This window comes from Asterias rubens, chromosome 15 (genome assembly GCF_902459465.1).
Source record: "Asterias rubens chromosome 15, eAstRub1.3, whole genome shotgun sequence".
Lineage (NCBI taxonomy): Eukaryota > Metazoa > Echinodermata > Asteroidea > Forcipulatida > Asteriidae > Asterias > Asterias rubens.
This window is the reverse complement of record NC_047076.1, coordinates 5,898,146-5,923,709: the sequence shown is the minus strand read 5'-3', so window position 1 is coordinate 5,923,709 and position 25,564 is coordinate 5,898,146. Positions and strand designations below refer to the sequence as shown.

The 25,564-nt window shown below is 40.1% G+C and overlaps 2 protein-coding genes across 3 annotated transcripts; one reads left to right on the top strand and one right to left on the bottom strand.

Moving 5' to 3' along the window:
• Positions 1 to 625: 625 nt before the first annotated feature.
• LOC117300059 (retinoschisin-like) lies at positions 626 to 6,541 on the top strand. Of its 2 annotated transcripts, none has more exons than XM_033783732.1 (6): positions 626 to 723; positions 1,910 to 2,054; positions 2,730 to 2,902; positions 3,550 to 3,696; positions 4,956 to 5,091; positions 5,261 to 6,541. In XM_033783732.1, exons 2-6 carry the CDS (start codon positions 1,964 to 1,966, stop codon positions 5,284 to 5,286), a joined length of 573 nt encoding a protein of 190 aa, XP_033639623.1. In that variant the 5' UTR covers positions 626 to 723; positions 1,910 to 1,963; the 3' UTR covers positions 5,287 to 6,541. The 2 variants fall into 2 exon arrangements, with proteins under 2 accessions (XP_033639623.1, XP_033639624.1); XM_033783733.1 differs by having other exon boundaries at positions 1,905 to 2,054.
• A 1,520-nt stretch (positions 6,542 to 8,061) lies between these two features.
• On the bottom strand, positions 8,062 to 19,415 carry LOC117300262 (lanC-like protein 2). The gene is made up of 8 exons (XM_033783993.1): positions 19,227 to 19,415; positions 17,493 to 17,610; positions 16,533 to 16,740; positions 15,114 to 15,396; positions 13,993 to 14,175; positions 11,636 to 11,812; positions 10,333 to 10,405; positions 8,062 to 9,863 (listed from the first exon to the last, which is right to left on the bottom strand). Exons 1-8 carry the CDS (start codon positions 19,323 to 19,325, stop codon positions 9,787 to 9,789), a joined length of 1,218 nt encoding a protein of 405 aa, XP_033639884.1. The 5' UTR covers positions 19,326 to 19,415; the 3' UTR covers positions 8,062 to 9,786.
• Positions 19,416 to 25,564: the final 6,149 nt, after the last annotated feature.

The following is a 25,564-nucleotide window of genomic DNA, read 5'->3' as shown; positions in this document are numbered from 1 at the left end:
GTTATAGTGGTAGACAGCACGCCAATCCTTGGTGAACTATTTCCGTATTGACAACCAGTGTTTGATTTCATTGCCAGTAAAATTGATATACGATTACTTCGGGTGCTGGCGCTGCTGATCTACATTGAAAATGTATTGCTGCCGCTTTGGCGTTGTTGTTTAGCGCCCTCTGTTGATTTTAGGCATACCCTTTGGACAAACAAAAATAATATTATAAGTTGTTGTAAAGTGTAGCAAGGGTGCCTTACTCCACTTGAATCCAAATCTGAGATCGTGGCTCTGACTAGCCACAAAAGCATTATTCGATGCTGCATCAGCCAAAGGATGCAGCCTTAGCCGTAGCCAAACTTATTTTGGTCTTACCACAAATGTCAATGGCGCTGCCATTTTAAATATGACGTCATTACTGAGCTCTCGATGCTTAGAGTGGAATGGAGGCCGCTGTGGGATTTGATAATAAACAAACACTGCATAAATAAACAATACGATGATCATAATCGATATGATCTATACTTTTGTATTACGTACATTGGGATACATCATTATCCGAAATATGTTATTATCCGAACCAGATGTCTGCAGAGGTGGCGATATATCGATTAGCGAAGGTTAGGTTGCACAAACGGATGATGAGAGAAGCGAAAATTGTTTTTGTTAACTTGTTGTGGACATTATTATGGAATATGTACTTTGGACTAACTGGTAATCATTGAAACTATTGAGGTGAGTTATGATCTGATTTGCATGATTTAATAAGTTTTTGCCTCAAGAGTTCTCATGTTCTTAATACAGAATTAATACCACACAATGTCGCACAGGAGAGCTATTTTCAAAGAATATGGAATAGGGAAGTAAAATATTTCATACCAATTCAGCAGACTCACGAGAGAGACGTTTGCTTATAAATAGTACAAAGCTTTATGCGAAATCCAAAATGGATTACTTCAATTAAAGATGCTATGTCAGATGTTTGGCCCCAAACATTAAAAAATAGATTTTTTGAGTGAATGGTATTTCAAAGAGTATCACCCGCTCTAACGAAAAAAATTTTACTTTTTACTTTTAACGGCCATGACAAAAATTGTAAACGTTTCTTATATAAAACACATAAGATTTGGTCACATGATATATTGTCGGGATCCCGACAAAAATTAATTTTGAGCACTTTATTTCACTGCTACTAATAATTGGCGGACTTTTTCGAGCAATGGCTCAAATGAAAGCTTGCAACTTTCTCGACCCCCATCAAAATACCTATAATTTTAAATCAAAAATTTTGGGTCGAATCGGCCAAAAATCTGACATAGCATCTTTAAAGATATTAAATGTTTACAATGTGGTTATGTTTAATAGGGGGTTTTCAATGTCAAAATGAAAATTTTGTCTAAATGAAAATGTTTGTAAAAAATGAGAATGATTCAAACTCATAAAAAAAAAAAAAAAAAAAAAAATGCTGCATATTATAAACACTCACACTCGCATTAATTTAGAAAAACCAAAGGAATCACACTGTCAGTAAATTCAAAACTCAAATTCAAAATTGATTTATTTTGTAAAAATACATCACCGAATAAAAAGTCACAGACTAATGGAATTTGGTTTTACAAAATATAACGTCAACAAAATATTATGTAGGCCTACCTGTATGTTTAATACAATATTAAAAATAATATCACTTGGGTTAAACAGACAAACATGAATTGGGAAGCAGCATTTAAAAACAAGAAAAATCCCCCAAACTGGTGGACGCAAAATTAAAAAGTAAAAACAAAGGCGAATTCAAAACAATACAACAATTCGATAAAGAAAACAACTTGGATGAAACAACATTTAATGATTTCTTAAAAACGATTGTGATCAAATTCTTAGTACTCATTGTCATAATATTTTCTGATTTATCTAAGAAAAGTGAGAGAAGTTCCTTTTCAAACAACGACACGGGCGAGAAGAGGGCGACCCTACAATGACGTTACTACTGCGTGCTCTCAACCTCGTTCCCATCCTACTCCTGGCGTTCGGGCTCCCGTGTATTCAGTCCAAGGCTCTTTTTGATTGTAAGAAAAGTTTCTGGTATAACTATGTGTTATTTAACAAATAGAATAAGCCGCACAGATGGAAACGAGTTTTTGTAATCATCTAATTCCCCCTTTTCTTAGGAATGTTAATCAGCATGGACTGATTGTTTATAAGGTGGTTAATCCTGTGCATTTGTATAAACATGTCTTTTCAATGCTTTAAAGGCGGTGGACACTAATGGTAGTTAATACTCAAAATAATTTTTATTTAGCATAAAACCTTCCTTGGTAACGAGTTATGGGGAGAGGTTGATAATATAAAACATTGTGAGAAACGGCTCCCTCTGAAGTGACGTAGTTTTCGAGTAAGAAGTAATTTTTCAGGAATTTGATTTCGAGACCTCGAATTAGATATGAAAGCACACAAGTTCGTGTGAAAAGGGTGTTATCTTTCACAGCTATCTCGCAACTACGATGACCAATTCAGCTCAACTTTTCAATCTTGCATATGTTGAGTTACACCAAGTGAGAAGACCGGTCTTTGACAATTGTTAATAGTGTCCAGTGTCTTTACAATATAGTAGGGCCTATTCATATTATTCTCAACTTTTGTAAAAATGTATTAATGTGCTAATGTACTAAAAAGCGAAACTGACACAACTCGAACAAGAGAGTGAAATTTAAGAGGGGCATAATATGATTTTGCTATTCCAGTTGCCAAGGCTTACGGTGACGTGTGTGGACTTCCGCTGAGCTCCGAAGTTAAGGATGGGAGCATTACGGCGTCGTCCAGCATGGTTGGGTACCAGCCAGAACAGGTCCGCTTCCAGAAGTTGAACTATGTGGGCTGGAGACCAGCATTGAGCAACCGATTGCAGTGGCTACAGGTGAATATTCATTAGAGGTCGTTGAATATGCATAATACGAACTGCCCATTGGATGTTCAACTGCGAAATATCATTGAATATTCATGCTAGTCAAACTAATATGAAACGTGGCTGGTTGTCGGGTAACTCCAAAGACCAGCATTGAGCAACCGATGGCAGTGGTTACAGGTGAATATTCATAGTAGCAGAGGTCGTTGAATATGCATAAATTAGAACTTACCACTGGATGTTCAACTGTGAAAAATCGTTGAATATTCATGACTATAGTCAAACTGATCAACTATAGAATGTTGGGTGGAGTTTCTGCTGGTTGCCGGGTAAACTCTAAAACGTATGGTAAAGGGTAGACATAATAATGATTAGACAAGAAATTAAGTGTCCCCATGCTTTGACCCTATCAGAATATTTCTCTTATCCTTTGAGGTAGAAGCGTCAAGCCACTCATACATGATTGTTGCATTGATACCACAAGTCCTTTTGGTTGGTGCAGTTTGCAACAGCTAACTATATTTCCTTGAAAAAAAAACACCAATATAGTCAATCTTTACTGTTCATATTTACGGTAACACAGCCGCCCGTAAATTCGTTACATTTATTTCTACAGCAAATAAAATAAAGGTTTCATTTTTTCCCTATCGTAACTTGAGGTTGAACTTCCACGGACGATTTATGTGACAGGGATACTAACACAGGGTAACACCCAAATCGACAACTACGTCACGCAGTATAAGATAGAGTACAGCCTGGATTTGAAGCATTGGGCGTGCTTAATGGATATGCACGGCTACCCAAAGGTAGGTTTATATAACGAAGCTGCTGATTGGTTGATATTGAGCTTTACACAGCAACCATTGTGTCTCTGATTCATTGACTCTTACTTCTTCTTTTTAAATCGAAGCTTTCGATTGGATGATCAAAAATTGTTTCAAGTCTAAGCACGAGTCTGAATGGTTGATTGCTACACGACAAGAATACAACAAATTCTCCCGCCAATTTTCCGGGAGAAAAAAGAAAGAAAGAAGAAAGATTTTGGAAAGAAAGTTGTTTCTGTGTGTAAAACTTCATTTAGTGCTTAAATCAAATTAGGCCTTTAAAATTAATTTAATTGCCATGCCTATCTTTCTAACGGCGCTCATAATCTGTCAATTTGTTTTTTAAAATAAAATAACACGATGTGAAAATTATTTGGATTGGTTGGTTAGAAATGACGAGCGTGTGTCAAACATGACTTGAACAAAGTCCCCAATTGGTCCTTTGCATCACACAATGTGACACTGTCTCTGATTGGCATCAAATCTCAAAACTAACTCAAGGACAACTCCTGGTAATATAGAAAAACCAACAGTTTCAAAATAGCTTTCCCCTAAAATCAATTTTTCAAGTCGTGGAATTCTTCTTCTTTAGAGTTTCATCTGCTCTTAAAAATGTTTAGCCAGTATCGGGCGCATCTCACAGCCTTCTGGTTTGCTGCCACCAGGGCCCAACTTTATAGCGCTGCTTAACGTTAAACAAATTTGCGTGCTTACTGTAGCAGAAAAATTTGCCTAAGCCTTGGCGTATTTCACAGGTTAGCAGAGAAAAATTGGGCGGCCATATTGCGTGTTTACCGTGGATTTGCATTGTGATGTCATTTATTTTCGTGAGGTAAGCACCGGAAGGTTTAGCATGCCTTTTCGTGTGCTTACGGTTAGCAGCGCTATGAAATAGAATCGCACAGTAAGCACAAAATCGGCCGCTAAGCAGCGCTATGAAATTGGGCCATGGTCTGCAAGACAGCACTGCTCCTCGAGGGCCGGGCATCGACGAAGGCGTGGCATACTCTGTTAATTTTGTAGACTGAAATTCACTTTCGGCATCTTATAATGTTTCGCCAGTTACAGGATTGGGCGCATCACACAGCCTTCTCGTTTGCTGCCATCAGGTCTTCAAGACAGCACTGCTCCTCAAGGAATGGGCATCGTAGAAGGTGTGGCATAGGTTGGGGGTGATGTGCCACAATCACATTTGGTATATGGAAATAATTTGACTAATAAAATCTGATTTCCTTCATCAGATTTTTACCGGGAATTCGGACCATACTTCAACTCACTTGAACAAGTTTCGCCCGGCGGTCCTTGCTCGGTACATTCGTTTTGTTCCGGTAGAATGGGTCAATAAAATTGGCTTGAAGATGGAGATATTTGGTGGAGGTGAGTAAGCCTCTTTCTCTTTTTGTCAATAAATAAGAAAATACCCCTTTGCATATGACTAAGAAGTCCAAAAAACAGATGCAGACGAGGTGTGTATTTATATTATTATTATTTTTTTCGAACAAGGAGAATTTGGTTTAATTCTTCCAAATCTATATTTTCTTTGCAGGTTGTGCCGAATGCTGGGAAAAGTAAACACAGAAGAATAAAAAACACGTGCGGTTCTAGCTTCACAGTTCGCATCATTCAAATAAATCAAATAAATTCAGTGTGTAAGTAGCATAAATTCCCGAGTGTTGACTTAATGTACGTAACGTTAATTTTGGTGCATGGGAAGAATACGTTGTGTATTGTAGAAAGTAAAATATCATGTACATTACCGTGAAGAAACACTAAACACAAAGATATTTGGGGACTTTTGGGAGTGAAGTTTTGAAGAAATAAAACAATATTTTAATTGGTTTAAAAGGCGGCCCGGGGAAACAAGTAATCGCTGATAAATATTGATCTAGTGGGATTCAAGGGTGGGTTGGATCGGAGTGGAAAATTCGGGTTGAGAACAGAGAGGGTGTTTGAAAAAAGTATTTAAACAATAACAATGGTTATTAATTTATAAAGTAACACCAAACTTAAAAACTTTGTAAAATTATCGAAATTTTATTTCAAAATCTGTACACGTAACAATCCGTGGTAGAGTATTAAATTAATGGAGTTGGATTAACGGATTAATGGATTAAAAAGGTATATGAAAGGGATTTTGTGGTTGGGTTGGAGTGGACATGAGATTCCAGGATTTGAAAACAGAGGGGGTAAGAGTAACTAAAATTATAACAATAATACATTTTTAAAATAATAAATATTATTCATTTAGAATGTAATTTTAAAATGTAGAAATTGACGTATATTTAAAATTTTATTTAAATGTCTATATGAAGAAATAACAATCCTAGGTAGGTATGGGATTTATGGATTCGATGAATGGATTGCCGGATTAAGTGGATTTTGAGGGTGGTTTGGATTGTGGCAAGGGATATCTTGGGGGTGTCTTAATCAGTATGCCAACAATCTGCATATGATAATAATTCAAATATATTTCAGACATAATAATTTAAGAAAGTAATGCTACAACTTGAAAGTAGTTTCAAATCTATTTTTAAAAGGTGGGATCATACTTTGGTAATGACCCCAAAAAGAAATTGTGTAATTTGTTATCCAAAAACCTAAATGGTACTAAGCATCATGTGAAATTACTTTGACTCAAGAGCCCTTGTTGAGTAAAAATAAATAAAATTCTAAAATAATGTCCGAAGATTGCTTTTAGGTGACTTCTGGAAATTATTGTGGTGTCCTTTTGAATGTTGTCCTCTTCAAGGTAGTGGTCACTATTGGTAATTACTCAAAATAATTATTAGCATAAAAACTCACTTGGTAACGAGTAATGTGGAGAGGTTGATAGTATAAAACATTGTGAGAAACAGCTCCCTCTGAAGTGATGTACTTTTCGCAGAAGTAATTTTCCACAAATTTTATTTCGAGACCTCAGATTTAGAATTTGAGGTCACGAAATCAAGCATCTGAAAGCACACAACTTCGTGTGACCAGAGTATTTTTTCTTTCATCATTATCTCGCAACTTCAACGACCAATTGAGCTCAAGATTTCACAGGTTTGGTATTTTATGCATATGTTGAGATACACCAAGTGAGAAGACTGGTCTTCAACAATTACCAACAGTGTCCATTGCTTTAATACAGTCAGAGGTGCGGTCGGTACCCACAGTCAACTCACTCAATGTGGATGGATGGTATGTTCTTGATGAAAATATCGTGACAGTCTTTTTTGTAGATTTCTGTATTAAGCTGGAACTTTCTGTATTAAGCTGGAACTTTCACACCTGACGTTTATTGTATATTTCTTGATGATTTTGACTTAATCATCCACATTATGCTGACAGAAACAAACTATGATCCTACCTTTAAAGACACTGGACACTACTGGTAATTACTCAAAATAATTATCAGCATAAAACCTTACTTGGTAACAATAATGGGGAGAGGTTGATAGTTTAACACATTGTGAGAAACGGCTCCCTCTGAAGTGACGTAGTTTTCGAGAAAGAAGTAATTTTCCACGAATTTGATTTTGAGAGGTAAAGTTTAGAATTTCAGGTCTTGAAATCAAGCATCTGAAAGCACACAACTTTGTGTGACCAGGGTGTTTTTTTCTTCTTCATTATTATCTCGCAACTTCGAGGACCAATTGAGCTCAAATTTTCACAGGTTAGTTATTTTATGCATATGTTGAGATACACCAAGTGAGAAGACTAGTCTTTGACAATTACCAATAGTGTCCACTGTCTTTATAAGCAACATATTTAATTTGCAATAAAACCAAACATTACTCACATTTGGAACCACAAGCTGTCCAATCACAGCTCATTATTCATGTTTGTTTTCATATATTTATTTGTTGGTTTATTTATTAATTGTCTCACTCATTTATTGCATTATTTATTCATCTCATTCAAGTGAAGAGTTTTCTTGAAGTACACTAATTAAACTGATATTCCCCTTACCCTGTGTGTCTCGTCACTTTATTTATGTGGCGCTGAACCCCAAACCTCGGAGCACTTACAGACACTCCATGTATTTATCACCACAAATACAAAAATACGGTAGTGGGTCAGGTCTCCCCCTTGGTCAAAAGAATGAAGCCCCCTGAACCTCCTTGGTGGTACATTCCAGAGGACTTACAGACTCTCTACACCAACATGAATAAGGGACTAGGGTAGTGGGTTTGGGTCTCCCCTTGGTCTAGAGAATGAAGCCCCCTGAACCTTCTGGGGTGTTACATTCCAGAGGATTTACCGACTATCTACGTCACCATGAATAAGGGACTAGGGTAGTGGGTTTGGGTCTCCCCTTGGTCTAGAGAATGAAGCCCCCTGAACCTTCTGGGGTGTTATATTCCAGAGGATTTACCGACTATCTACGTCACCATGAATAAGGGACTAGGGTAGTGGGTCTGGGTCTCCCCTTGGTCTAGAGAATGAAGCCCCCTGAACCTTCTGGGGTGTTACATTCCAGAGGATTTACCGACTATCTACGTCACCATGAATAAGGGACTAGGGTAGTGGGTCTGGGTCTCCCCTTGGTCTAGAGAATGAAGCCCCCTGAACCTTCTGGGGTGTTACATTCCAGAGGATTTACCGACTCTCTACGTCACCATGAATAAGGGACTAGGGTAGTGGGTCTGGGTCTCCCCTTGGTCTAAAGGATGAAGCCCCCTGAACCTTCTGGGGTGTTACATTCCAGAGGGTTTACCGACTATCTACATCACCATGAATAAGGGACTAGGGTAGTGGGTCTGGGTCTCCCCTTGGTCTAGAGAATGAAGCCCCCTGAACCTCCTTGGTGGTACATTCCAGAGGATTTACCGACTCTCTACATCACCATGAATAAGGGACTAGGGTAGTGGGTCTGGGTCTCCCCTTGGTCTAGAGAATGAAGCCCCCTGAACCTCCTTGGTGGTACATTCCAGAGGATTTACCGACTATCTACATCACCATGAATAAGGGACTAGGGTAGTGGGTTTGGGTCTCCCCTTGGTCTAGAGAATGAAGCCCCCTGAACCTTCTGGGGTGTTACATTCCAGAGGATTTACCGACTATCTACGTCACCATGAATAAGGGACTAGGGTAGTGGGTCTGGGTCTCCCCTTGGTCTAGAGAATGAAGCCCCCTGAACCTTCTGGGGTGTTACATTCCAGAGGATTTACCGACTATCTACATCACCATGAATAAGGGACTAGGGTAGTGGGTCTGGGTCTCCCCTTGGTCTAGAGGATGAAGCCCCCTGAACCTTCTGGGGTGTTACATTCCAGAGGGTTTACCGACTCTCTACATCACCATGAATAAGGGACTAGGGTAGTGGGTCTGGGTCTCCCCTTGGTCTAGAGAATGAAGCCCCCTGAACCTTCTGGGGTGTTACATTCCAGAGGATTTACCGACTATCTACGTCACCATGAATAAGGGACTAGGGTAGTGGGTCTGGGTCTCCCCTTGGTCTAGAGGATGAAGCCCCCTGAACCTTCTGGGGTGTTACATTCCAGAGGGTTTACAGACTCTCTACATCACCATGAATAAGGGACTAGGGTAGTGGGTCTGGGTCTCCCCTTGGTCTAGAGAATGAAGCCCCCTGAACCTTCTGGGGCGTTACATTCCAGAGGATTTACCGACTCTCTACATCACCATGAATAAGGGACTAGGGTAGTGGGTCTGGGTCTCCCCTTGGTCTAGAGAATGAAGCCCCCTGAACCTCCTTGGTGGTACATTCCAGAGGATTTACCGACTCTCTACATCACCATGAATAAGGGACTAGGGTAGTGGGTCTGGGTCTCCCCTTGGTCTAGAGGATGAAGCCCCCTGAACCTTCTGGGGTGTTACATTCCAGAGGATTTACCGACTATCTACATCACCATGAATAAGGGACTAGGGTAGTGGGTCTGGGTCTCCCCTTGGTCTAGAGAATGAAGCCCCCTGAACCTGAAGATGTTTTTTTTGCAAATTAGGACCTACCTTCTTAATACTTTTCTTAAGTAGCTTTACAGACTAAAGGAGTTTTTGTGTTAAAAACAAAATCCTAAATCAGTCCAAACCCTGTGAGATCGTAAGAGTGTACACAGCTTCTCCTTCAAGCTAGAAGTAAAATGCTGGGAACTTTGCTGCGTCTGGGTTAAGAAGATCGGCAAGAAAGTAGATGGTACCTGCCATGCCTACCAAAAGTAATCAAAGAACACTCGTTATTGATACTTCAGCATCAATGAATAACTTTGGGGTTCGGGTGCCAAACTAAACATTACCACAAACAGTAACAAAAACGTCTTTAAAGGGAGGGTACACTTTAGTTAATTACTCCAAAAGTAATGACCATAACAAAATTACTTGGTAAAAGAGCACTGGAAAGCTGTTGGTACCATAAAATCAATTTAGAAACGAAATTCTTCAGGCATCTGAAATCATACAATTCTATCCAATAAGGTTGATGACCGCCTGATTCAAACTTTTACAGATTTGATTTGTTATGCATATGTTGGGATATACCAAGAGAGAGAGGATACTGGTCTTTGACAATTACCAAAACTGTACCCTGACTTTTAACTTAATTTTGCTTTTAAACTGTTTCAGCAGAACAATTCTGTGTCGTTAAAAAAAAACTAATGAAAATTGAAAGTTGATACATACCTTCAAAGAGTGAGTAAGGACGGTCTGGGGCTCGACAACCATGTTTGCCATAATCAAGACACCACTCTGCAAACTGTCAACAACAACAAATATTCGTCAACAAATAGACCTTAATTAGAATATTTTACTTAAAAAAAAGATTTTGTTATTAAATAGATGCATTATCTATTAAATTGTTGCGGTAGGATGTGAACTGTTGCTAGCCGCTGGGCCAGCTTGGTGGTTTAGTGGTAAGGCGTCTGCTCTAGCAATGCAAAGATCATGGGTTCAAATCCCAACAAAGGGAAAAATGCATGACTTGGAAAGGTTCTCTGTTTACATTGCTTAATACACAGTGGTGTAAGGTTAATAGCCAACCAAAAAATAATTAAATATTTCATTTTATCACTTTCCTTTGTGCCGATAACTCCTCAAGGATCTTTCTCAGGTGATGACATTGAATGGTCAGACAGTAGGAGGGTTGACTGTGTACTGTGTCAATGCATTCGCCACATGATATCATTTTGCAGGCTGGCACAGTGCATATATCTTTGAAAACTACAGTGGATGACATTGAATGGTCAGACAGTAGGAGGGTTGACTGTGTACTGTGTCAATGCATTCACCACATGATATCATTTTGCAGGCTGGCACAGTGCATATATCTTTCAAAACTATAGTGGATGACATTGAATGGTCAGACAGTAGGAGGGTTGACTGTGTACTGTGTCAATGCATTCACCACATGATATCATTTTGCAGGCTGGCACAGTGCATATATCTTTCAAAACTACAGTGGATGACATTGAATGGTCAGACAGTAGGAGGGTTGACTGTATACTGTGTAGATGCATTCACCGCATGATATCATATTGCAGGCTGGCACAGTGGAAGTGTCGTGGCTGAGCGGTTAAGAGCACCGAATACAAACTCTGGTGTTTCTGATCAGCAGAGTGTGGGTTCGAATCCCCAGCCGTGACACTTGTGTCCTTAAGCAAGACACTTAACCATTGCTTCGTCCTTCGGATGGGACGTAAAGCCATTGGCCCCCATGTGTTGCGTAACGCATGTAAAAGAACCCAGTGCACTTATCGAAAAGAGAAGGGGTCCGCCCCGGTATTCCTGGCTGTGGCTGCAGATGCGCCGTAGCACCTTGTAAACCCTTACAAGGTGCTAAATAATTGGGTCTCAGAATTAATCACTTCAATAACCTATCTTTCTGAAAGTTTGAATGTTAAAAGAATTAGTTAAACAAATTTACTTCGAAGTTTATTAAATTGAAAATTTACGAGGGTATATTTTGTACCTGTCACATTAATCCTACCTTTTGAGCTTGATACATATACTTGTTGTCTTTAGTGTTCTGGTACAAAGCAACGAAGGCGTAAGCGTTCCCGGCCGTCCCATGACAGAGGCCGTACCCTTTGCGAAGTAAACCTCTCTCCCATATCACATCTCCGCATCTTTTTGCTGCTTCAAGGTATTTCTCATCCCCAAATACCTGTTGGCGAAGGACAAAGCTGTCAGGGCTTGACTTTGGGGGGGGGGGGGTTTGGAATGCACAAGACTGCAGGGTTTTTAGCGAAACATTTTTATTGTACCAATATTTATATCGGGCCTTAGATCGTCATCTTCATCACACATACTATATGTTCCCAAAACTCGTCTGGCAAGTTACGAAGACCGTGCCTTTTCCAGCTGCACACCGAGTCTCTGGAATTCCTTGCCAGACGAGCTGAGACTCACACCTGATCTATCAACACTCAAACATAACCTCAAGACTCATCTGTTCAATCTGTCAGCTTGCTAGCTTCCGGCGCCTTTGACAGTTCTATTCCAGATACTGTGCGCCTTATAAATTGTACGATATTATTATTATTGTATTTGTTTTACATGGCTGACAGGCTAGCCTGTAAGGAGTCAGAGTGGAGGGGATCGGCACACTATTAAGGAGGCACAGGCTGAAGTGCTTTGGTCGTGTGGAGAGAAAGGAGGATGCAAACTGGGTCAAGAGGTAGGGTGTCGTGGCCGAGTAATAAGTTGGAAAGAGTTTTGAGAAATCGACAGCTGGTCACTGGGCCATTTAATTCGTTCCTTAAACCATCTCAGCTCCCTGGGGAGTATACAGCCTGTGCAACAAATATGTAGCACGCTGCTAAGCTAAATCAATCTCAATGGGTTGAGAGAAGCAATTATAGTTACAGCCAGGACTCGAACCCACACTCTGCTCAACCGAAACACCAGAGGTTGAGATTTGTGCTCTTATCCACTCAGCCCTAACACCCCGACATGGGCCCAATTTCGGGTGGGGTGTCGTGGCCGAGCAGATAAGATCACCAAACTCAAGCTCTGGTGCTTCTGTTCAGCAGAGTGTAGGTTCGAATCCCGGTCGTGACACTTGTGGTCCTGAGCAAGACACTCAACTATAATTGCTTCTCTCCACCCAGGGGTAATGGGTACCTGTGAGGGCAGAGGTGGTTCTTGTGGTTGATTTAGCCGAGTAGCGCATATTAATGTTGCACAGGCTGCATACTCCCCACCGGGGAGTTGAGATGGTTTAAGGAGTGATTTAAGGCCCAGTGATCAGGGGTAATAATGTGAATAAAAATGGGTTGTTATTATTATTATTATTATTAAGACGTGGAAGAGCTCCTGGTCGAATGACATGCCAATTGCTTGGAGTCAAGGCAAGGGATGCGACGGACAGGGCCAAGTGGAGGAGAGCCAAAGGGAGAAAGCAGGCCACACCAGAACAGAGTGGACAACGGCTTTAAAACCAACATGGCGATTATTCAAAATGAGTTGAACAAGCACTAAGAGATCTATCTTATTTGTCATGCTACTTTGATACTCAACATAACTGAAACAAATAACAGATTGATTGTCAACATTTTCCACAAAGATACTACACAATGATGTATTACTGTTATTAGTCAAATGAAAATCACAAGACCACTGGGCTTTAAAAAAAAAAATGTTTGTATGCAAGTCGCCAGACACACAAGGCCTGAAGGCCACTTCACGGTGTTGGCTACAATGATTTTATTCCAGAGGCCGTTGCCACCTACTCCTAGGGCTGAAACAGGGTTACCCCCTTAACAGTCCATACAGATGTAGGCTTGGGTATCATCAGTCCGAAGCCTGGCCGGTAGAGCAGAAAGCACTACCTCCCCAATTTTATGTAGCAAGTGTCACCACCGGGATTCGAACCCACACTCTGCTGATCAAACACCAGAGCTTGAATAAAAGTCCTTTCTTTGGGCCTGCAGTGTTATTTTTCGAGCCTTGTGTATAGTGGGGCATATAGGGGAAATATTTTGGGGAATTGTGGTTTTTATGATAAACCCATGGAATTTTGCACACAGCCGGAGTATGGCATGGGAGAGATATTTGGTTATAGGGCAATCACAGATTTGTCCTTTGAAAATATATAAGTAGAAAAACAAGCAATGGCAGCTGTTTTAAAATTTTTTAAAAATTGCTTTGTATTTGAAATTGTTCAAAGGACAAATCTGCAATGACCAAGTAGCCTAACATCTTTTTCAGTGACTGATCGATTCTGAAGACACCAAAATTGTTGGAAAATGAAAGAAGTCAAAAATCTGGAGAAAGCACAAGGCACTAAAAACATCTTGAGTTCATTTTTTTAGGATAAATTTGTTCGGATGAACTGGTACCCACCTTATGTGCCTCAAGAAGCATGTGAATGACCCCCGGGGCACCATGGCACCAGTGTAGCAGACGATCAGAGTTATTCCCGAGGGACGATGGGAAATTGCCTGTTGGGAAGGCGAGCTCCAGGACGTAGTCGACGCTTGGTTTGACGTGAGACTGGAGGTACTCCTGAGCGACTGGCAACGTCACCTGCAGATCGAATCGTGATAGAGTGGTTTGAGTCAACTCTCATAAAAAAGCTGTTAAGCATATATTACTTATTACTGCTTAATAAATCATGTGCTAAGCAGAAATATGCAGGGGATCAGTCATAAAATGATATTCGTCCTATTCGTCATTGACCTCTTGAACTATGTATTTGTAGAGACTGTTTTTTTGATAATTATTTATATTGACTAGTCTGGTCCGTGTCATTATTTTTGTTTTGTCCTTGTCGTGTCCAAGTCCTTGTCTGTCTCATGGAAATGTACCAAAGCATTATGATTAAAGGCAGTGGACACTATTGGTAATTGTCAAAGACTAGCCTCCACAGTTGGTGTATCTCAACATATGCATGAAATAACAAACCAGTGAAAATTTGAGCTCAATCGGTCATCGAAGTCGCGAGATATTAATGAAAGACAAAAACACCCTTCACACGAAGTTGTGTGCGTTTAGATGGTTGATTTCGGGACCTCAAGTTCTAAATCTGAGGTCTCAAAATCAAATTAATGGAAAATTACTTCTTTCTCAAAAACTATGGCACTTCAGAGGGAGCTGTTTCTCACAATGTTTTATACCATCAACCTCTCCCCATTACTAGTCACCAAGAAAGGTTTTATGCCAATAATTATTTTGAGTAATCACCAATAGTGTCCACTGCCTTTAATCTTTTCCCTGCATGTTGGCCGGGATGGCTAGCATGTTTTATTAAAATTAGACTCGATATTATCTTTGAAATTTCTATACATTTTATTTCTGTTGAATTATGTGGCATCCATCTTTCATTGTTAGACTTATTTGTATTCAACTGTATGCTTAATTGTCATTGTCAACATGAACAAATAAATATCCATTGAATTGAATTGAATTGAATTGAATTGATGGTGGCAAAAGCAAGGGTTCTAATTTATTCCTTAACCTCTGACCTGCATAAGTAAACAAAGAATTCCGCTCAGTCCATGAGCAGCACCGATGTACTTCTTGTCATGCCAGGCGTACATCAGTGGGGACTTGGATCGTTCTCGTTTGGAGAAGGCCTCACCGGACTTGATGATGCAGCGGTAAACGTCTTCCATTATCCTCACATCGATGGATGCGTCTGGAAGATGAGACTGCGCAAAGAGGAGCGCGTAGAGGTAACCACCTCGGCCATAGAGAAGCTCATCAGGGAGTCCGGGATCCAGACACGCCTCGTGGAGTTGGTGCAGTCTGCGGGAAATAATTAAGAGAAATAGCAGAAATGAAATTTGATCCTTGAGATAAAAAAGGAAATTTTTGTTTAGTCCAGCACTGTTGCGCGACCAAATGTTTTGACTGAACCAATTTTGTGCACACAGAATGCTGATGCTGATAGGTTGATGGTATAAACATTATGAGAAACGGCTCCCTCTGAAGTGAAGAAGTTTTCGAGAAAGAAGTAATTTTCCACGAATTTGATTATGAGACCTCAGATTTAGAATTTGAGGTCTCGAAATCAAGCATCTGAAAGCACACCACTTCGTGTGACAAGGGTGTTTTTTCTTTCATTATTATCTCGCAACTTTGACGACCGATTGAGCTCAAATTTTCACAGGTTTGTTATTTTATGCATATGTTGAGATACACCGAGTGAGAAGACAGATCTTTGACAATTACCGTTAGTGTCCACTGTCTTTAATGGGGAAAACAAATTGAAAATTATCCTTAAATAAGAATGACTATAATGCCTGGATGTAAAGTCATTTTGATTTAAATCTGCCACTCAAATCAAACTGAGGCTACGAGGGAAAACAGTCAGGTACCTGTTTGGATTAAGAAATTTCCCATTTAGTGATTGCTCTTGGTATACAGGGAATATGACAAGATGGTGGCAGTAGGAAAACATGCATCGTCAGGTAGCAACATACTTTTCTATAACTCTGTGGTTCTTGAGTGTCATTTCCTTGGAAATAATAATCCTTGTTCAGGTACAGCATTTACAGGCCTGGAATTTCATCTTGGAGAGTGCAAAGTCATTTTAATTTTGCAATGGGTACTTCCATTAGAAAATTATAAGGCTGAAACTTTTGAAGGGCACCAAGGCCAAGACCAGAGCAACAGAGGTCATGGCCTCTAAGTAAATCAAGTAAATCCAGGCCAGGGGCCGATTTCACAAAGCAATAAAATTCATCGCAAGACAAATTTTCAGTTTCACCATAGTGATTTTTATTGTGACATCACGTTTTACTAAGCAACTACGATTGATTTGCAGTTACGATCAGTCTTAGATCTTTGTTTGTTAAGCTAGATGACCATAAGGTAAAACACTATTTAAAAGTTAGTGTGAAACAGACATGGCATGGGTAGAATATTCATGAGTTGCTTACTTGTCAAGACAGGCTTTGCTCTCCGCTTCACGGCCCAGTTTATTGAGGAGGATGGATCCCAGGGCGAGAGGGCCTGCATCCCCACAGAGGAACGTGAACCGTCTCCCTTTGAGTCGTTGCAAAGACCGCTCAAGATACTGATACGATGTCCTCAGGTCGTCTCCTTGAGGGAAGACATTGTGGAGGTGAAGATGAAGGAGGCTTATTCCTGCAAAAAAACAAACTATAAATAACGTGTTGTCCGAATTTCATCTCTTTTAAATGTTTGTCTTTGTATCCTTTAGAGTGCATACAAGTGTGCAAGCATTCAGGACTTGTCAACATTCTAAACCTAATGAGGTAACAGCAGCCCTACCCCAATATCTGAGCTCAATAGACCGATCCACAAAGCTCAGCCCCATTGCGTATTGACCCAATCACAACGCAACGAAGGTCCGACGCGGCAGAGTTGTGCAGAAAGGCATTGGAGAGCCCCACGTGTTCTTGCTCACACGTCTGTCATGGGCGGAGCCTACTGGATCGGTCTATTTCATAGTCCTGCTTAGCGACGAATTTTGTGCGTGTGATCACCAATATTCGCTTCTGAGGTAAGCATAGAATTTCTGTACTAGCTGTGTAAAGAGTAGAATGCCTAGACACAAGGAGTACATGGGCACAATTGTTTGCTTGAGGTAAGCAGATGGCCCAATTTCATAAAGCCTGTAAGTACAAAAACTTGCTAAGCACAGATCAGTAGGCCTATTGCTAAGCAGAAGCAATATACCAGCCCAAACTACAGTTTGCACTGTTGTGGCTGGTGCTCCACTAAATTTTTGCTCAGCAAAGAAATTTGTCAAGCAATATATTCTGCTTTTAAAACAGCTTCATGAAATTGGGCCCTGATTTGGTCGGTTAGCCAACAAGGCCATTGCACGCATGTAGGTAGGGCTGGGGTTACAGGCACCACAGCTTTCTTTTTACCAGTGTTTCCAGTGTACACAGAGTCATCGTGATCATCTTCTTGTTTCAGTCCCTCAGCTAGACGAGGCAAAAGGGCAGAGATTCCAGATTTTAATTTACCAGGAATCTCCTCAAAAACCTGTTGTAAAAAAAAAGTCAGGTCAGTTTACTAGGACAAGAAGGATTTTATATAGCACCTAGAAAATCTGAATGCCATTGTTTCACTTGTTATGATCACAATCTTAAGTAATCAACGCTCGGCTGATAACGCTCGGCTGATCTTTTTCACTAGGGAGACTTAAAATTCAAAAGTCTTAAATTTCTCATCCTTTCAAAGCCGAATGCCACTTTTTCAGTCTATTTACAAAACAGTATTTCTTATGGTAGTGTTACAACCTGGCTGAGACAAAGGTACTAAGCTACAAAAATTAACTCAAGAATTGAAGACCAAAAAAAAAACCCAAAACATACTCAGGTCAGAGGGGTCTTGAGGCAAGGGTTTGAACCCTGAACATTTCTTTGAATTGTCAACTGTTCAGCACACCGGGCCACTGTACAAAGTAAGTAAGTTCAAGCAAGTAAGTTATGATTGAACTTGAATTGAACTTTGAAGGAAAATATATATAAACAAAGTGACACTCTCACACAGTTAAAAACTAACCTAAAGTCATAGTTAGGGGGGGGGTGGCAGAACACACGAAAATGAAAGTGAAGGAGACGACTGTCAGAAATTACAGGAAGACCTCAATCGGTTGGGTGACTGGTCCTCAAAATGGCAGCTCAAATTCAATGTTGCTAAGTGTGGAGTACTGCACTACGGGAAAGGGGTCGACAGAGTCACTTACACCATGACAGAAGGAAACCACTCCAGAAATTTGAAAGAAATTGACGATGAAAAGGATCTTGGTGTCCTGTTTGACAAGTCACTAACTTTCAGTAAGCACATTGGAGCAATAGCAAACAAGGCAACTCAAATTCTAGGTGTAATAAAACGGACCTTTGACTACATGGATGAGGAGACTTTCAAGGCATTGTACAAGACCATGGTTCGCCCACATCTGGAGTACGCCAACAGCGTTTGGTGCCCCTACTTGAAGAGAGACATTAACAAGTTAGAAAAGGTGCAACGGAGGGCAACCAAAAGTGTTCCATCTTTAAGGGAATTGTCATATGAAACAAGGCTGCTACTCCTCGATCTCCCAACACTTGCCTACAGAAGATTGCGGGGTGACCTCATTCAAGTTTTCAAAGTGATGCATGGGTTCCAGGATGTCCATCCAGATAAGCTATTTGACATGTCAAGAAATGTAAAGGGTCTAAGGGGCCATGATCTGAAGATAAACAAGGAACGTAGTACAACCAGAATTCGTCAGAACAACTTCACACAGAGAGTCTGTAATGTTTGGAACAAACTACCAGCTGCAGTTGTTCATTCTCATTCAACTAACATCTTCAAAAATGGCATTGATGAGTACCTCACCAACAACATTGACATGTATATGTACAGTTTTGCAGGATGTTCACCACAGGATATATGGAAATATTAAGTTCATTCTCTTCTGCTCTCACATTTGACTTCGCTACTTCCATTACATTCAGTACTTTTGCAGTAAGTTTTGTGTGAATATGGATGGGCGTTTTATAAGGCTTCATTTAGCCTTCATTATGCAGAGCCCGAATCTACAGGTAAACAACAGGTAAACAGGGAGGTAAACAGGTAAACTGAAACGAAACGGCAGAGAAATGAATTCGAACCTGTGTCCATCTTCCAGAAATGTCGTCACTAAAAGCATCATAGTTGTTCTGAAACTCTCTGGACTCCATTACTGTCTCGTGGTGTTTACGTTTACTCATTCTTTACAGCAAGAGAGTGACAGCTTATATTTACGTGCGATCTTCCTGGAAGCAATCGTTTCTCATGGGCGCAGCCATCTTGAATTGTGATGGTTGTACTTCGTCCAACAACGAGGGCGCTGTTTCATAAGAGGCCCAAAATAATGGGATATTTTTTTTGCTTTGCTCGAGCTCAGTGGAACAGTAGTTAAAGGGTAGGGGCGGGGTTACGTGCTGCAAATGTGGTTATAATTATTTGCTTCACGCAGCTAACGAAACGCTGCACAAACTATAAGTTGTTGATTTATTTTTTAATCACAATTAGTGCATTCACTTATTCCTGAGAAGTATAAAGTTTAAAGCTTCCCGTCATCCGTCTCTAGTGGATTTTATTTTTAAATTCTACTACAAGAAACTGCTGAATAAATGAATAACTAGATACATAATGAATCAGTTGTTTGAACAAATAATAAATAACTATAAATAAATCAAATGACAACATTAAATAAATGAACAATATCAACACAAAACAAAATAGATTTATATAAAATAAAAAGATAATTATAAGGCCTACACACAAGTTTATAAAATTAAATCAAACTTTACAAAATAAAATTCATTAAAGTAACGACACTTCCAAACGTCCCTGGAACCCCCCCCCCCCCCGAAATACATAAGAATAAGTTATTGAAATAGTATGGCCTAAAGTTCTTGCCTCTCTCGTTCACTCAAATTTAGTCTCTTCTTGTCATTTCCACCCCTGTTACAAAATCTTATGGTGCTCGCTCTTTCCAAGTAGCTGCAGCTGAACTGTGGAATGGCTTACCCGAGTCTGTCAAGGATGCTTCCACAGTTGACACATTCAAAAAACGCCTTAAAACTCATCTTTTCAACGCTTTTCAGTAACTTTCTTTGATGGTTCATTCTTCCTTTATTTTGTTTTCCTTAAAGCGCATAGGGACTTTGTTTTAGTGATTTATGCGCTATATAAATACGGTTTACTATTATTATTATTATTAGAGTTTCTCATCACAAAATCGAGAGCACTTTTCCCCCCATAGTAGAGCAGAAAGTCCGAACAATATGTGCCGGTGGTCCATGGTAGGATCCATGGGGAGTGGGACGGCTAAAAATCACAGCAAACATGACCAGAACAAAGGAAGGTTCATCCACCCCCATCAGCCACTCAACCAGAAGAAATACAGGAACAAAAGATATCATCAGTAGGGGGTACAGCATTTTGTTGTCTATTCATAAAGATCTTCAACGTGCTGGGGCACTTTTAATATTATTATGTGTTTGTTGTCAGCGAGATGACCCATATCAACCCCATTAGGTCATGTTGATTTATTAGTTTTTTCTTTTTTATGGATGATGTTCATCGCGCAACCAAAAATTCCATCTCTAAAAGTTTTACCGTGTGACACAAAGTTACTCTATTATTGCAGTTTGCCTCTGTTGTCATAAATGCATAATTTAATAGACAATAGGCCGCAAAATAAACAGTAACTGCATTAACCAAGGAAGCATTAGAATAAAACGTGACCTGTAGTGTTTAATTTCTGAACTCGAAAAGAAAACCTTTTAGATTTTAACGGAACCTGATTTTAAAGGCTTGAAGCGATCGATAGAAACACAAAATAATGGCAAGCTTCCCTTTCCAGTGAAAACCGAGGGAGGAATGGGGTATTTAAAGTACCCCCCCCCCCAAGTTTTGTCACCGTGCACTTCCGCCACCATGTGAGCATCGCTATAAGGATACATTTCAGAGAAAGACCCTGGACCCTGTTGGTAGTTATTCGTAATAACTGTTAGCATAAAAACTTACTTGGCAATGGCGAGCTTTTGGCAGTATAAAACATTATGATATTAACGGCTTCATCCAACGAAACGTTCACTACTCACTACTCTGACCTAAAGCCTTTTACAGGTATATGAAAGCTCACAAATTAATGCAACAAGGGTGTTTTTCTTTTCTTATTTTCTTGCAACTTCAATGAAAAATGTAGCCTAAATTTTCACAGATTTGTAAAATGCACATTATGCAGTTGTTCATGCATTGTGTTGAGGTACACCAAATGAGAACACTGGTCTCTGACAATTACCAAAGGTGTCCAGTGCCTTTAAGTTAATGGAGGCAAGAGGCACATCTAAGATGCCCCTCCGTAGACGGGAAGATAAAGAGCAACAACTCCAGCCTCACAAACTCAGCCCTAGGGCCCCGATGAACGACGTTACAATGACTTTTGTGTTTATGACGAATACAAAATTCGGTCTGTGTAATAATATTAGTCTTTCGAAATAAAAATAAACAATAACAGTGAGTTAATCTTGAACAATAATATTTTTCCAACGAACGGATGTGCGATTTATTTACTTTGGCCACAGCTGTTAATTTTGTTTCATTTTTTTGACACCCGTCCCAAACGTTATCACAATAGTGATAGCCATCGTACAGATGTTACAGATATTATGAAAATTATTGCGAATTGCGCCTCCTCAAAATATGTCTTTCCACCTGACGAGGGCGTTTGTTGCCTGACAAGACAACTAAACTAATTTATGCTTAATAGTAATAATTTAGGGTGATACATGAGTATTGCAAACCATTCTTCTAAGTCCCTTTTGAAGGTTTTGCTACTTCATAATTAAATTTTTACTTTAAACAGTTTGACGTTGGCCCCTTGTTTTTTGACATGATTTGGGGAATTGAAATATTTACCCAGAAAGTTTTGCTAGTATTTTTATGAATCATTTTTCGAATCAACTATCTTTATAATAACAAAATACATATCCGACAATTCCCAAACTTCATGCATGAAAATAATAATAATTTTAAATGTAAAAATCTTGCAAAATTTTGCTTAAATTTGATATCAAATTCCCCATGTAAATGAAATAAGTTCTGCAAAGCCTTCTAAATAGAAAAATAAAAGTACCTTTCCCCCATCCAGGGGCCTTTAGTAAGATGAAACATTTGGCCTAATAGGGGTGCATGTGGGGCGTGTATGTGTGTATTATATAGGAGCGGCCGTATACGCTACAGCTACAAAACGCTCCACAGAAAATTACATACTGGTCACGTATCTTTCCATGTCTCTGTTCCTGTCATGAACTACACACACAACAAAACAAGGCAGCCATAGACACCGTTCGGCTTGTACGAAACAATACATCGCCTTCAAATTGGGACAAGCGTAGTACATGTCATTAATTACCTTTCAGGCTCGATGTATGCAGGCATCACATGTTCTTCCCCCAATTTTTTGTTTGTGTCTTTTCCTTCGGCAACATGGCTGGCCTTTGGACCTTACCGGCAACAGACGAGAAATGACATTCATTTGTAGTTCTCTGTTATAAAAAAAAAAAGGGGGAAAAAGAAAAAAAATGCGGTTTTTACAAATTGCATCTTGGTTTTAAACAAAATGTGCCAGCATTACGCAAAACGTCTCAGTTGTTTTGGATGTTTGGTTTGGGGTACTTTTTTAGCCCCTCAAAAAATGACTGAGGGACATTTTTGTAAAATAAAATAAAAATACCCGTGACAAAGAAGTTTGATATTATTTTGACCAAACAACAACGAGAACAAAGACTAACAAGGTCAGTTACAAATCCTCAGAACCAAATGGTTTCCATGACAAATTAAGGTATGGTTGGGTGGGAATAATAATATTTTTACTCGCAGATGGTACAAACAATAATAACCAATACATAATACAGCAATGTTTGACAGGTTATTTAAAATGAAATAAAAACATTGGGGATAATGTTTTCAAACATAAATATGCTTCCGTAACAAATTCACAGCAATGTTTGAGATATATATATATATACCAGCGTAATATCAACACAAACCTCATCAAAATCGGATAATCATTTGTCAGTGAATTAAACAACTAAACAAAACAGCCATTCGAGTTTTGAGGCATTTTATCTAGAACAAGATGGTTTTATTTTTTTCTAAACCAAAAGGTTTATAACATAAACACGAGTTTGGAATGTTTGTAATCAAACAAAACCCACAAATTATACATGTCACTGGTTAGGGGCTGGTTGACATATTAGCGACTACGTTATGTTCAAGTTCTTTGGCAGTTTTGGAAGAAGAACAAACATTGCTAAAAATGAAGGTTTGTAAAGATTTGTGCCAGCATTATTACTGTTTTGCATGACATTTTGAGCGAGCAAACATACAGACTGATGAGCGAACGATAAAATGGCACCCTTAGTCGAGGGGGTCAGAAGAAAGGTCAAATTGAACTGACATGAACGGCCGCAAGTCACAAAAAGAGCCATTTTAGGGCTAACTTTTGCTCAAAATCCCATCAAACAGTAGCCTGAATTTGTGTGTGAAAAAGAATAAAACAAAGGGAGATAAATAATCCGCAATTTCGTGTGCATCGGGGAGAACCCGAATCGACGAAAAATGAGCAAACTTTCTCCCTTCACCCTCTCTCCGCGCCTTCCAGCCAGCGATGTTCCATTCGGCATTCGAGCCCACTTACACAATAAACATGTAGGAAAAACCCTGAAATCTCACATTCCACAGCTTTTTCCGGAAGAAATTGTCTTTTTTTTCTCCTTTTGGGGATAGTTTTCCCCTTAAAAACGCCGAGCGAGAAAGAGCGAAGTGGTTAGTGCATGCATTACGCGTCTGAATACCCGCCGAGTTCCCCACACGTCCCATACGACCGATTTGACCGCATTATATTGTGTGTAACAGCACTTTTGTTATGCTTCAATGGCTCAGGACGTCCACACAATGACGCATGCGCAGTTACTTTCCCAAAGTTCTTTTCAATTTGCTGAAAGTTTTGCAAAGTTGGTAAAACTTTTTGCGCGCGTCGCTAAGGCGCTTTTTAAACACTTCTCGCGAGAGTTGGCTGGGTGGTTGACATCCATGATGGCCCAGGATATATCTAGCGACTAATATACTATATTATAACGGTATTAAAGCCTATTTTGATGCAATGTTTGCCTCGGAAAAGGCACCGTGAAAAAATTGAAGTTTTCTGTCCGCTTTCGGCGCTTGCCGTTTTGCCGTTTTGTGACCAACACACACCGCGTAAAAACACTTATAACATCTAATAAATAGAGCATAAACCCTGTTTAGTCCCTACTAAGTGTTAAAGCTACTTAAATCACATGACGACACCAACCAAAGTGCGCTCGATGGGTCTGTCTTCAGTTGCGGCGGCGGCTTGGAGTCGGCGCGAGCGGACTGCTCAATTTTTGGGCGTGCCGAGCCTGTCTGCGTTGCATTGTTAGCGAGTGATTAATGATGTCCAGCACGGTCGCATTCTCTCAATTATCTCATCTGGCTACGAAGCAGCAGCTCCTTGCCCCAAATCACCGGTGGGTCTGTAACTCGCCCAGCTACCCTCCACCAAACCTAGCGGACGCTGCTCGTGCCGTCCTGGTCTTTTTTCTCGGCCAAACTTTCCGTCATTTTCTCCGATTTTTATTTTCTCATGACTGGAAGACTTTTTTGTGTGTATTTACACTTCAATTCGAAACATCTGCTAAAGCGAAGCTCCGAGATTAGTGCACAAAACTGCGATGGTTTGGTCTTTGTTTGTGGGTGCATTGTACCTCCAATGCTCGGCTGTGTCGCACGGGTCGGCGGCTGTTCCTAGTTGGGTTCGCGGGTTCTGTCTACCAATCAAGCGGTGCAATTAGCTAGGCAGGCGAGCGACCAGCGATGCCAATAATAACAGTGTTCATGGTGGCAGGTGATAGCAGAATATTCTGCGGTGGTTTCTTTGAATCTGAGTGTGTCAAGTGCGCCTAACAAAGCCCAAGCGAAGGCGTGGAGCGGGTGGCCGAGCCCGCAGCCGTACCCGGGCCTCGATTGCTCTGCTCCTATACCATCCTTCCTCAACAATACCTACCAAGTGTTCGTTTGTTTGCCTCACAGCTTACATTATAGCAAGATAATTGAAAAGTGTGTTTTTATCCGGCACGTCATTCCTAACTGTGCATACATTGTGCTGGAACAATGACAAATGGGACATTAAAGACAAGGTCTGCAAGAGCAACGACTCTCTGATATTGTGCGAGCAGACCGTATCTTGGTTTTGCCTGCATGTTGCTCCAAACTTGCACCACAGCTGCCGGTTCGACACCGAAAAAAGGGAAACGTTAAAAAAAGAAAAAAAGAAGAGAGAGAAAAAGTGGGCTTCTAAACTCCAGGTGCATGTCAATCCCAGTTCCTGACTATTTATCTCTTCTCCTGACGCTACACTTTACCCCTGCACTCT

What these genes read in the sequence shown, in the direction of transcription:
- LOC117300059 (XM_033783732.1), top strand. Translation starts at nt 1,964, where the DNA reads ATGACGTTACTACTGCGTGCTCTCAACCTCGTTCCCATCCTACTCCTG. An exon ending in ATATGCACGGCTACCCAAAG is followed by an intron (nt 3,697 to 4,955) that starts GTAGGTTTATAT and finishes TTCCTTCATCAG; the next exon opens with ATTTTTACCGGGAATTCGGA. An exon ending in GATGGAGATATTTGGTGGAG is followed by an intron (nt 5,092 to 5,260) that starts GTGAGTAAGCCT and finishes TTTTCTTTGCAG; the next exon opens with GTTGTGCCGAATGCTGGGAA.
- LOC117300262 (XM_033783993.1), bottom strand. Translation starts at nt 19,325, where the DNA reads ATGAGTAAACGTAAACACCACGAGACAGTAATGGAGTCCAGAGAGTTT. An exon ending in TTTCTGGAAGATGGACACAG is followed by an intron (nt 17,611 to 19,226) that starts GTTCGAATTCAT and finishes TTTTTACAACAG; the next exon opens with GTTTTTGAGGAGATTCCTGG. An exon ending in TGTGTACACTGGAAACACTG is followed by an intron (nt 16,741 to 17,492) that starts GTAAAAAGAAAG and finishes GTTTTTTTGCAG; the next exon opens with GAATAAGCCTCCTTCATCTT.